The sequence below is a fragment of the Myotis nattereri genome (assembly GCF_964212035.1).
Source record: "Myotis nattereri genome assembly, chromosome: 9".
Classification (NCBI taxonomy): Eukaryota; Metazoa; Chordata; class Mammalia; order Chiroptera; family Vespertilionidae; genus Myotis; species Myotis nattereri.
The window spans coordinates 17,307,197-17,319,911 of record NC_138084.1 but is presented as its reverse complement, the minus strand read 5'-3'; the positions used below and the strand labels follow the sequence as shown (position 1 = coordinate 17,319,911).

At 51.7% G+C, this 12,715-nt stretch overlaps 1 protein-coding gene across 6 annotated transcripts in view; it reads right to left on the bottom strand.

Annotated features, from left to right (window-relative positions):
- Window positions 1-859: 859 nt before the first annotated feature.
- MADD (MAP kinase activating death domain) overlaps window positions 860-12,715 on the bottom strand; it is a gene marked incomplete at its 5' end in the record, with an annotated part of 34,176 nt that continues 22,320 nt past the window's right edge. For all 6 annotated transcript variants that reach the window (XM_081099695.1, XM_081099696.1, XM_081099697.1 and 3 more), the window contains 8 exons: window positions 860-1,921; window positions 2,234-2,280; window positions 4,059-4,128; window positions 6,165-6,271; window positions 6,406-6,478; window positions 6,719-6,883; window positions 10,476-10,583; window positions 12,103-12,213. In XM_081099695.1, coding sequence (XP_080955821.1) covers window positions 1,817-1,921; window positions 2,234-2,280; window positions 4,059-4,128; window positions 6,165-6,271; window positions 6,406-6,478; window positions 6,719-6,883; window positions 10,476-10,583; window positions 12,103-12,213 — 786 coding nt within the window. In that variant the 3' untranslated portion in view covers window positions 860-1,816. The remainder of the gene's footprint in view (window positions 1,922-2,233; window positions 2,281-4,058; window positions 4,129-6,164; window positions 6,272-6,405; window positions 6,479-6,718; window positions 6,884-10,475; window positions 10,584-12,102; window positions 12,214-12,715) is intronic.

Sequence of the window (12,715 nt, the reverse complement as noted above, 5' to 3'; positions counted from 1 at the left end):
AGAGCAAACTGAAGGCAGACGGTTAAATGAGGCCCAGAGCGGAGCCCGAAACTCAGAAAACATGAGTCCTGGGAGGAAGCTGTCTTCCCCCACTGCACGGTCTTCAGAGGAGGAAACGGAGGATCAGTGATAGAGAACGTGCCTCAACACAGAGCCAGCACACCCGGCTCCTGCCCGCTCGCATGTGCTCAGTACTGTCTTCGCTCTGGTGGCCACGGTCACAGCAGCCGGGGCCTGGGCAGTGCTGCGGTTCTGTGCCCATAAGGCCTGGGGGCTGCTGTGGGGTCTCGGTGGGCAACAAGCCCATGGCCTAGGCACCCCTGAATCCCATGGCGGGGAGCCCACACCTGACCATCCGTTTCCCTTTGGAAGGAGGAAGCCAGCAGGTCTCAGAGGTGCCCTGACAGTGTGGTGTAGAGGGTCCTTCCTGCCAGGGAGGGTGAGGTTTCCCCATGGCAGAGCAAACAACTCCCTGACGGCCGGGCCCAGGGTCGCTTCTCCGAGTTCCACCCACCCCGACACTCCTGGCCCACCCGTGTCTGTGCAGCTCCAGGTCCCGGCCACGGGACAGCACTAGGGATCACACCTGGAAGGAACACCAGAGCTGGGCTGCCCCCTCTAGTGGCCAATTCCGAGCATAGCAGCCCTCTGCGGGCCCTAACAGGACCCAGGGGGCCCGGGAGCGCGGGGCGGAGCCCGGCTGGGCCGGCAGGTGGGAGGCTGGGCTTCAGCGCCAGAGCTCAGGTGGGCGTGACCTCATCTCCCGCTCCCTTCAGACCAGAGGTGCCTTTGTAGAGTCTAGGCCAGCCTTCCTCAGGCCCAGGCGAGAGGAAGCATCATTTAGTGCCAGGAGCCCACGGAGAGTTAAGGACATTTATTTCACATTCACACGTCTGTACATTTTCTATAAATAATGTGGAGCTGAAATAAATATGTACAGTCATCTCTTGCCCACTCCCAGGCCCTCTCTCCCTTCTGGCACCCGGTGCCAGGAGACGCGCCTGCAGATACGGGTGTGTATACCGAACGTGGCCTTTGCCCACCCCTTCCGGTTCCTGGGAGTCTCCTGGCCCCAACCAGTCTGCTCTCCTCTGCCTAAGGCCAGGCAGACCCCAGGGGAAGAGCTGCTCCGCTGAGTGGTGGAGGCCATGGTGACAGCAGCAAGACTGTGTGTGGCCCACGGGCGGGCGGGCGGGTGGTAGCTGCCAGCTTAGGAAATGCGTCAGGAAGCAGGGAGGTTGCCACTCACTCTGCTGCCCCGGGCCTCTCCCTCCTCTCGCCGCCCACCCCGCTCAGGAAGCCTTAAGCTTCCCTCACTACTCCCCAGAGGGGGCTGTTCCAGGCGCCCGGCTGTGCTGGATCACAGAGGACAAGAGCCAGAGTCCTGCGCTGGGAGGTCACAATGCCAAGGACACGGAGCCACAGCACAAATGTCTCAAGGGCATGCAGGCGTGGACTCACACTGGCCTGTGCCAAAGAGTTCTTAGAAGCCACTGGCCCAACAGACACAGACACACACACACACACACACACACACACACACACACACACTCACACTCACACACCGAGCCCTGAGGGAACAGTAGGCTGGTCTTCTGGGAGTGAAGAGGGAGAAGGCGGAAGAGGCTAGCTCAGCCCTGTGATGAACACACTAAGACACACCAACAGACACATAACTGGGAACCACCTAAGCCACGCGAGGGGCTTGCAGAGAACGTGCGTCATCCGCATCTGGTCTTAGCAGCATCATGCACTGGGGAACAGCAAGAGGCAAGAGGCCAGGGCGCCCCTGGGCTGGGGCAGCCGTCACCCTCCATCAGCTGGAGACGGGCCGGGGTGGGGTTCGGAGGTCGTCCTCACTGCTGCGGACCGCAGCCACATACGAGAAGAGACACAACACCGAGTAGCAGATCTCGTGGGCCTAGACGGGGAGAAAACCAGGCGGATCAACACCCCTGAGACCTCACCTCTTCACACGGAGCTCTGCCAGGGAAACGCGTGCCTCGCCCTGGGCTCGGCCCTCAGCCAGGCCTCAGAGCTGGCCGGTGGGAGAGGGGATCAGTGTGCGTCTCTCCCCCAGGGCTGAAGACCTGTCAGCCTCAGCTGAACCTCTGGCATCCGGACCAAATTCGCCTCAGGTCACTCCTATCACCCCTCACCCTGTGCTCGCAGAGCCCCCGTTCTGTCCGAAGCCCTGTGCAGACTGGCCTGTCAGGGTTGATGGCACACTCACCATGGGTGTCTTGTACTTGTGGCTCACCACTTCTTTAATTTCAGGAACTAAAACCGGACGGGCAAGAAACAAAACAGAAAGTTCAAAACTAAGAGTAGTGCCGAGCTCCCCCAGGCGGCAGCGCCCGGCACAGGGCCCTTCCCTCCGGGCTGCTCCTAGGGCTGCAGCTCAGGCTACGGCAGCGTCTGTCCAGCCCCTGCAGGAGGAGAGGACACGTCCCCAGACACTGCCCTGAGGTCTGCATGGCTCCTTGCTGGTGGCCGCGACTCTACCCACTTCTCTGGGAGCCCCAGCACGGCAGCAGGTTAATCTTTCACCAGCCTGGTCCCTGCTGCTGTCCAGGGCCCCTGAGAAGCACAGGAGGGTGGAGTACCCTCAGTCGGGCTGGGAGAAGAGAGCTGCATCCCTGTCACCAGCCGAAACTCGGGTCCTGTTATGCACAGTCCCCTGTACTCCCAGCCCCGACACAGAGCGTCCTGAGGCTGGATGAGGCGTGTTGACACTAAACCCACCAGACGTGTACGTTTCCTTTCCTGAGTGGCAGGAGAGGCCAGGCCCGCCTGTGTGAGGGAGAGCGTCAGAGGGCTCTGGAGCAGACACACCGAGCAGGAGAGGCAGGCGAGCACAGCACCCGGGAGGGAGGTGACGGGAGGCATCAGGCAAGGTACACACGTCCACAGCCCCAAATGCCAGACTCAGAGTCGCCCCTGCCCCAGCCATGCAGGGTTCTGCTTGGCCAGGAGAAGGCGTAAGGCACAGGCGCAGCCATCATCATGGCCCCTGAAGTTGGGAGAAGCCGGGCATGACGTCCCCTGGGGACCAGAAAGGTAGGATGAGAGTTGGCCACACCTCCTGGCCCTGGGAGATGAATTCAGGCACCCAGGGCCACCAGGGAATAAACCCATCAAAGGTGGAGCAAGTAGCGCAGGTCCTCTCCTGAGTCGGAAGATTCCCCCAAATCTCTCTCTGGCAGAAGAGAGGGAGTACACGGGGGAGAACCTCAGAACCAGTGAGCCAGCACGGGTGGGGGGAGGCTGGGAAGGAAGAGGGTGGGGAGAGAAGACGGACTGGCGATGTGAGCAGCTGCCTTGGTTGAAGGGAGCCCGCCCCACCCACCGCAGGGCCCCAGGTGGAGCCTGGGGGGAGGCAGCAGAGCTGGGCCACGTTACCTGCTGGAGAACGAAGGTTTTCATAGCAGCGATGAGGGGCACAAAAGAATGAAGCACAAACACAGCAGGAACTCAAAGCCCCAGGGTGAGAACCCCTGCACTACAGGTCCGCTTGGCCTGGGGGAGGCTGGCTCCTGGCTTCCAGCTCCAGCTGCCCCGTCTGCCTCTGGGGTCCACTAGGCTTCTCTGCCTTCTAGAGTGAGTCTGCCTGGGCCACCACTTGCCCCTCTTCCAGCACAGGGGCTGGGCAGACGCCGGAGAGGCACTGGGTGGGTGGATGGCACCCTGGGCTACTAGGAGGCTCGCAGCAGGTGGTGTGACCTAGCAGGCGTGGGGGTGGCCTAACTGCTCTGCCCCAGAACTTTCTGACCCCTGGCTGGCCAACTGAGGGAACCTGGTGCCAGTGCACGGAGCCCCTGCAGTGCCACCTCCAAACGCTAACCCGGCTAAGGCCACGTGCTCTCTGGGACCCACTCCCTAGCCGCCACTGTCTCTTTTCCTCCTCCCCTCTGTCCTCTGGGGCTCTTCTCTTCCCTGCCACGCCTGCCCTCCAGGCCTCTCTGCAGAGGTTCTCTGCCTCTAGGCCTCCGCTGGAGCTCCGAGGTTTGAGTTACTGCCATGTGAGTCCAGACCTAAGAGCAAAATAGTGTAATTACCAAATTCCTCCAGGACAAAGACGCCTCGAACTGTATTGCACTTTTTAATGTGATTCAGCTCTATGAAAACCTGAAAGAGAGGGAGGAGGGGGTAAGGCCCAGAGGCTCCCCTGCCCACAAGCCCCCTCTCACCGCTACAGCCCCTCCCCCACACAGAAAACCTAGTTCCCAAGGGAGGACAGAAGAACACACACACACACACATACACGCACACGCACACACACATACACACACGACTCAAAAGCGCTAAGAAGCGAAGATAGCAGAAAGGGCATGTACCTTCCGCTCCTGGCCGGAGGAGAAAGCATGGGAGAGAAATGAAGGCGTTAGTTTTAATGGTCAAACCCACCCAAAGGCCCCTCTGATGGCTTGGGCTGCCCGCCCGGACCCTGTGTCCAGGGCAGCATTTGTGGGACACTGTGCCCCAGGGGTCCCCCCACTTAGCCCATCAGCTCTCTACCCTTCCATGCATCCTCCTCCGGCGCAGAGGGCTGGCACGGGCGCAAAGCTCCCCTCAGACTGTCCTCGGGGTGAGGCGCTGCTATCTTCCTTGGAACAGGATCCAGGCTCTCCCAAGAAGCACGAGGTGATGACAACAACAGCTACCGCTCATGAGCACCTACTGGGAGCTCGGCCAATGCTACTCGCAATCCTTCCATCTATGGGGCACGGCACAGAGGTCCGCCCTCACTCCACAGAGGAGGACCTGGGGGTCACACGGTTTACTTGCCCGTGAATAACAAAGTTGGGCTCCGAATCCAAGTCAGTCCTGACTCCAAAGACCATGCTTTTGCCATTTGTTTGCCCCAACTGTGTCACTCCCCTGGAGGGTCCCAGGCTCCTCAACCCCAGCTGACGGCGCTGTGGCCCTTATCTCACTGTCAGTCAGGCTCGGATCCCCCCTCCCTGTAGGATCTCTCTCTTCGGGGCAAAGCCTTAAACTCCAGACCAGCTCAGACGTGCTTTGTAACAGTTAGACATTAGGTCCGTCCGAAGGGGCGATATACCGAGGGTGGGACCCGGTGAGGGCATCTGGGTGTTGAGATCCTGTCTTCAGAAGGTGAGGCATTGGTGGAGGCCACAGCACTAAAATGTGGTTAAGAAGCCTGCTCCCCAAGAAGTGTCAGCACCTTCAGGGTCCAGACAAGTACCTGGGTACCACTGACAACATTACTGTTACCACTAATCAATATACTAAGGAAAACACTGCCATCGCACCAAAGCTGCCCAGCTAGACTCCTGAAGGAGAACTGGCGCGGCAAGCGGAGGGAGGAGGCACGGGCTCTAGATGTTCCCCTCCTGGTATCTGCTGCCTGGCCAGGGCTGTGGCTCCCACATGCGGATCTGGCTCTGAGCCTCAGGAGAGGAGCAGGGAAGGGGGAGGGGAGGCACTTGGTGAAGAGTCAGAACTGGGAACGGACCTGGGATGATGTGCTGGCCTCAGAAAGGAATTAGCTTAAGGGATGTCCACAGAGAAAAAAAGTAACATTGTGTTAAGGACCAGGAGAAAGAAGCAAGTCAGCTCCTACTGTGGAATCACAGTGAGGAAGAGACGGATCCTGAGGTGTCCCAGTCAAAAGAAGGGGGTGGGCCTGGGAGGCAGGGGCAGAACCGACACTTGGAGGGAGGAGAAAAGAGTCGGAAGAAGAATCAGCAGGAGAAAAAGCAAACACACGCCAGTAGGATAGAGACAAGCTACTCACACTCACACACAAACTACGCACACCAGACACACATGAGCGAGATCAGCTGGTCTAGACTCTCAAAGCAAAACCACCGAGCAGAAGCGTACCCTGGGCACAGGGAAGGCAGACGCTGCAGGGCCAAGTGAGACGCTCCCACTCACACTGTGCTGTCTCGTGAGTCTGACGACGAGGCGCCCTCTCTTCCCGGGTCTCCCACAGAACCGCCCTGCTGCACCTCCAAGGGGCTGTCAGCGTCTCATGCCCTCCTCTCTGATCTGTCCCCGGTCCAGCTGCTCCAGCTCTCCCACTAGCCCCTGAGGCCCTCTCTCACGCTCACTGGGAAAGCCCTGGGGACCCTGACACTGATCCTAATGCAGATGGAACAAGGGACAGGAAGCCTTGGGCTGCCACCTGCACCTACCTGGTTGTGCATGAACTTGAGATTGATCCCTTCTAGGGTGACCTGCAGCAAGCCACCCTCACCAGTCTTCATGTCCTGCACGGGGAACTCGCCACCTAGTTCAGGCCCTGCGGTGAGGGAGCAGGTGGTCAGCCCGCTGGGGGACAGGGAGTCCATAGCCTGACCTCCTTGCCAGGCCTCTGACACGAACGAAGGCTGATGAACATACACGGGGCACGCGCTCGGGGAGCTCTCTCCTCACCAGGTTTGATGCTCTGCTGCCGGGCGGCGGCTCGCTCCATGCTGTCCTTCACGCAGTAGTACAGCTCCCGACACTGCGGCACCGGGAGAGAGCCGTGTCATTCAAGCCTTCCAGGGCTCCCGCCCTCGACTCCGCAGGGGCTGCTGAGGGCCTGGGCCGCTGCCCGGACCTCAGGACAGCTTCACAAATCCCACACAACAGCCAGAGGCAAAAGTGGGGCTCTAGCCGTGGAGTTTGGAATTTTAACTCCCAGACAAGAAACTCAACACTTTGCCCTCAACGCCCACCCCCAACCCACAGAGCCCACGGGCACCTTCTTTGTGTAGAACTTGTTGAGCTGGGTCTCCGAGCCGTTTCTGCGCCACAAGCACAGCACCTTGGTCTTGGGGCAGTAGGTCATGTTGATGAGCTTCTCGTACCACCAGCGCTCGTACACCGTCCCGATGTTGCTGCGCAGCACCACGCAGTCATCACACACCTGGAGGGGCCCAGAGCGGGGTCGGCGCTCCTGGCCCGGCGGGGCCCGCGCACCCCAGGCCACACGACACTGTTGGGACAACTGGTTCTGGGGCCTCCCCAGGGTCAGGGTCTCTGACTTATGCTCATCGTCTTCTTTAGATGGAGACACAAACCCTGAACTGCTGGACACTTTGTACGTTGGAAAGTTTATTGAAAGAAAAGGAATCTGTAAGCACTTTTCTTTTTAAAAATGTGTAATTTTTTTTTTATTTGAGAGAGGAAGGGAGAGGGAGAGAGAGATAGAAACATCAATGATGAGAGAATCACTGATCATCTGCCTCTTGCACCCCCGACTGGGGATCGAGTCCGCAACCCAGGCATGTGCCCTGACCAGGAATTGAACCGTGACTTCCTGGTTCATAGGTCGACACTCAACCACTGAGCCATGCCAGCCAGGCTCACTTTTCACTCCCATCACTGTTCATTACCTCTTACATGTTCTGGATTTAAAGTACTCAGCGGACAGCTCATGCCTCCACCTTATAACCTGAGGAGTGCCTCTGCTGATAAGCACAAAGGCAGGGGATCAGGGCAGGCTTAATCAAGGAGAAAAATGGAATCAACACATTTCTAATCTTGGCTTGGCCCTAGTTGTGCATAAATCTTAAAAAAACACAAAACTTTTTATTGATTTTTTTTTTTTTAGAGAGACAGAGGAAGGAAGAGGGAAAGAGAGAAACACTGATGTGAGAGTGAAACATTGGCTGCCTCCTGCATGCCCTCTACCGGGGATCAAGCGCATAACCTGGGCATGTGCCCCGACCTGTAATCTTTCGGTACATGGGACGACACTCAACCAACTGAGCCACACCGGCCAGGGCTCTGCATAAGTCTTTACAAAAATTAACTCACAAGTGACACATGGACAATACTTATTGCAAAAAAATTATACATACAGGATGATAAAAATTAAAAAGCAAAGTCTTTCTTCACATCCTCTTCTTGCTCAACAGTCTCCATGGGGCAAAGGTATTATGGGAGACAGCACAGCACAGCGGCTAAGAGCAGAGCTAAGCGCAGACTGGCTGGGTGAGGTTCCACTGTCCCCTTCTGCAGCTATGCCTCCTTCAGCAAATAAGCCTGCATCGACTTTTCCTCTCATGTGAGACGAGGAGAGTAACAGTAATAACTTCATGGAGTTATTGTGAAGATTAAATAACTTTGCATCAACTGCTTAGAACAAAGCCAGTCACATAGAAAGTACCCTAGTGTTAGCTGCTATAACAACAATTATGATAGAAGCAATATAATAATTATGATGATCATGTGGATGGCTCTCAAATCTTTCTCCATATGAGACCTATCTTCCTGAGTTCCTGACCTCCCTCTATCTGGATGTCTCACAGGGAGCACCTCAAATTCATCTCCAATCTCCACTCAACATCTCCACCTGGGCAGATCCTCCTTCTAAGTCCCCTGTATGAGTAATGGCATCACCATCCACCAAGTGCCCACGCCAGATGTGCAGGAGTCATGCAAGGCTCCTTCCTTTCCCTCTCTCTACACCACTGAGTCCCGTTCCATTCGACCTCAAATGTCCCTGGAACACTCCCCCAATCCAACCATTAACCCCTGCTCTTCAGATCTAAGCTCAAAGGTCATTTCTGAGGGGTCCTCCATGACTCCTAGGCCCTCTGCTATGCATTCCCATAACACCTGCCTTGAACATCTTCTCTCACAATGCTCATCGCACTTTATGACACAGCTTATTTCATTATCTGACGTCCGAAAGGGCTTGTCAACTCTGCAAGGGCAGCAGAAACCACGTCTCCCTTATTCACTGCTGAAAGCCCAAGTCCAGCAGAGTGCCTACGATATAATGCGTGCTCCATAAACATGAGGTGAGTAAATAAGGAGCATACAAGACTACCAGATTTAATTGATTACCTAAGAGTTTACTGGGCTCCTAAAAGCCTTATGAAGAAAAGGTCCAAAGTAGCTGAGTAAGAGTCAGAAACCTGGGTTCTACCCCAGTCTAACTCAGTTTTTTTCCATGTGGAAAATGGACAATACTGTTCCATTCTCCATAATCCTTGAAGAACATCTTGTAAAGGAGAGGGGCAAGTATTTAGGAGAACACCTAATTTCTAGCCTAGGGAGATGATGGTAATAATATGTGATACTCGCCTATGCCGCTGGTGTAGGTGCAAACTGGCATAGTTTTAGGAATGGCAACTTGGCAGAATCTATCAAAATTTTAAATGTATATAACCTTGATTCAGAAATTTCACACTAAGAATCGATCTTATAGGAATTATCTTTTTTTAAACTTTTTTAAAGAATAGTTTGATTTTAAGTGAGAAAGGAAGAAGAGAGAAACATATATGTGAGAGCATAACATGGGTTGGCTGCCTCCTATATGCCCCCTATCGGGGATCAAGCACACAACCCAGGCATGTGCCCTGACCAGGAATTGAACCAGCAACCTTTCAGTGCATGGGATGATGCCCAATCCACTGAGCCACCGGCCAGGGCTATCCTATAGAAATTGTCATGTGAGTGTGCAGAGATACATATTCAAGGATATTCTATGAAGCATTGTTTAAAAAAAAATAGGTGGAGCCTGGCTGGTGTGGCTCTGTTGGTTGGAGCGTTGTCTAGTACATCAAAAGGTTCTGGAAATTCTTAGATAAACCTACACATGTATGAAATGAAGCAGGCACAGCATCATTCATAGTAGGTTATTAGCAACAGCAAAAATCTGGAAGAAAAGCAAGGGTACACATATACCAACTGGTTAAATGAACTATGGTACAGCCACACAGTGAAATACTATGCAGCTATGGAAAGAATGAAAAAGCTCTTTTTTTAAAAAACTGATGTTGCCAAAACCGGTTTGGCTCAGTGGATAGAGCGTCGGCCTGCGGACTGAAAGGTCCCAGGTTCGATTCCGGTCGAGGGCATGTACTTGGGTTGCGGGCATATCCCCAGTGGGAGATGTGCAGGAGGCGTCTGATCGATGTTTCTCTCTCATCGATGTTTCTAGCTCTCTATCTCTCTCTCTTCCTCTCTGTAAAAAATCAATAAAATATATTTAAAAAAAAAAATTAAAAAAAAAAACACACAAAAAAACTGATGTTGAAGGTCTCCAGGATATGTTTAATGAAAAAAGGTACAGATCAAGGATAGATACAATGTGCTAAGAAAGGAGAAAAATAAGAATTTATGTTCAGATTTTATTGTGTTTGTGTAAAAAAAGTGGAAGATACAAAGGGAACCAATAAAAGTGTTTACTTATAAGAGCAAGGGGGAGGTGGATATAGATAAGAATGAGAGCAAGGCTTCCCAATGTATGTATCATTTTATGTTGTTCTGACTTATGGATAATGTGACTATATCATCTATTATATAAATATAAATATAAATATAAATATGTGAAAGAAATGATGGGGAATAACTATTATATTATTTGCATAAGAGCCTGACAATTTAATGCTAAATGGATCATGAAGGTGAATGAGATAAATGGTAAAATATCCTGGCATCAGTTGTAGGAGTTCCTTGTGACATTCAAATGTTCCTTTGGGCCTCTAGCATGAGCCAGCACCTACCTCCATAAAAAAGATATCTCCATTTGTGTCTGTCCCTGCATGTACCACAAAAGTCTGCTTCTTCATGTGCCGGCTACCACTGGACCGGACAGAGAGATCACGGCCATTCTGAGGAAAGAGAGATCTTTTAGGGACGTCCATACATACATCTCTCTCACAGAGTGCCAAGAATCCCCCATTCAGCAATTAAATCCATATCAGCTTTCTTAGCAGCGTGCTATCTGCTGGCCATTGGCCACCAGGGAAGTGTTCTCAAATTGTTTGGTCTCAGCACTCCTATACCCCTTAAAAATCACTGACAACCCCCAAAAGCTTATGAATAATAAGTTGAAGCATAGTAATATAAATAACATATTTTTGGCAAAACAATTATATTTCCCAAAACAAAAATTAGAAGGATGGCACTGCTTTAATTTTTTGCAAATCTCTTTAAAGTTTGGTTTAATAAAAAAATAGCTGGATCCTCATATCTGCTTCTGCATTCAATCTGTTGTGATATATTGCTTAGGTGAAGACATACAGAGAAAACCTGGCCTCACAGATATATATTTGGAAAGGGGAGGAGTATTTTGATAGCCTTCCCAGATAAATATGCACATCCTTCTTTGATACTGTACCAAAACTTGAGAAGTAGCAATTTCTAAAAAACTTGGTTGCAATGTGGAATTGAAAACACATCAGTGAACAGTCTGTACTTTGTTAAAAATCCATTTTTCTGCCTCACATTTTGAGGATCTTAATAAGGGATCTGCTCTGCTCTTTTACCTATACTTGAGTTTGTAACATCGCACATTAGTCATTTGTAAAATACTGGTTCATCAAGTTATGCAGTTCTTCTGAATGTTGACATATTTCATAATATCAAATATCCACACTTATTAACATCATCATCAATCACAATTGAAAAGTGTTTAAATATCCGGAAGCTTCACGTTTAAGTGTCAGACCCAACACTGAATAACCATAGTTTGTTAGCCATTCTTCCGAGTAAAATGATGTCCCATAAACAATGCTGCCAGTTCACCTTGCAACTCAAACGGTCACAACTGCTTTTCCTTGAAACGATCATATTTTGGCTTACAGTAGAACTATTTTATGCAAATGTCTCATTTTGTCACACAGAATATTACAAAGACATATAATCAAGGATCAGATACATAAAATTAATTTTAACTGCTTTCATCAAGGACATTCTTTTGTTTTAACTGAGAACGCAATGCATGGAAGTGAGGACTACAGTGGCCACTGGCATAGTTTGGTGCCACTGCCTTCATTGTGTTAAGGCATAGTGGTTTTACCCACCATCAGTGCAAATGCCAACCAGTAAAAAAGGCAAATAACATTTTAGCATTCTTATGAAAATAGTTTTCACCTGGTGGACCCTCAGGGGTCCACGGACCACGTGTTAAATGGCTGCACTAGCCATTTAGTACAGAGAATCCTATCATAGAACAGAAAGGCTAAGGCTTCACGTAGAGTAATTCTATTTTCAAAATTGGGGACTTTGAACATATGCAAGCCTAGAAATGGCCAGTGGGAAGCCTCTGCATGAGGCCACGAGGCCCAAGCCTGGGAGGCTGGCAAGTGCCGTGGAAGGAAGCCTAAGGAACAGCCCCGAGATGCTTACCAGGTTGGCCAGCTGATCAAGTACTTCATTGATTTGCTGGCTGTACACAAGCCCAATATGGGACTTTCCCATCAGGCGCCTCACCTTCTTCCGGATGTCATTCTTCTGTACCTGGGAAGCCAAAAGAGGATCTTTCTAAGGGATCTGCTCTGCTCTCAGCTTAGGTGGGGGGAATGCACAGGTAAGTTTCCTGTTGACTGCGAGAAGTGTATCTCTAACAGACCGTATCACTGAATAGGAGAGAAAACATTCCACTGTGTGTTCTGCCAGAAAAACCCTGGTCTGTCTCTTGGTGGCTTCGGTAGAGAAGTGGCTTTCAGAGCAGTTCTGGTTTAAGTGACTGGGGCTTAAGCAGACACTTCTTCCCTCTCCCCAACCAATACTGTACCATCCCTGATGGGGCTCTAAAAGCCCCCCGGGGTTCCTTAGAGTATAATTCACAAACCGTGACTTAGAGTAGCAACACTGTGTACTCACTCATAGCCAAGACACCTTAGTGCAGTGGTCAGCAAACTCATTAGTCAACAGAGCCAAATATCAAGAGTACAACGATTGAAATTTCTTTTGAGAGCCAAATTTTTTAAACTTAAACTATATAGGTATGTACATTGTT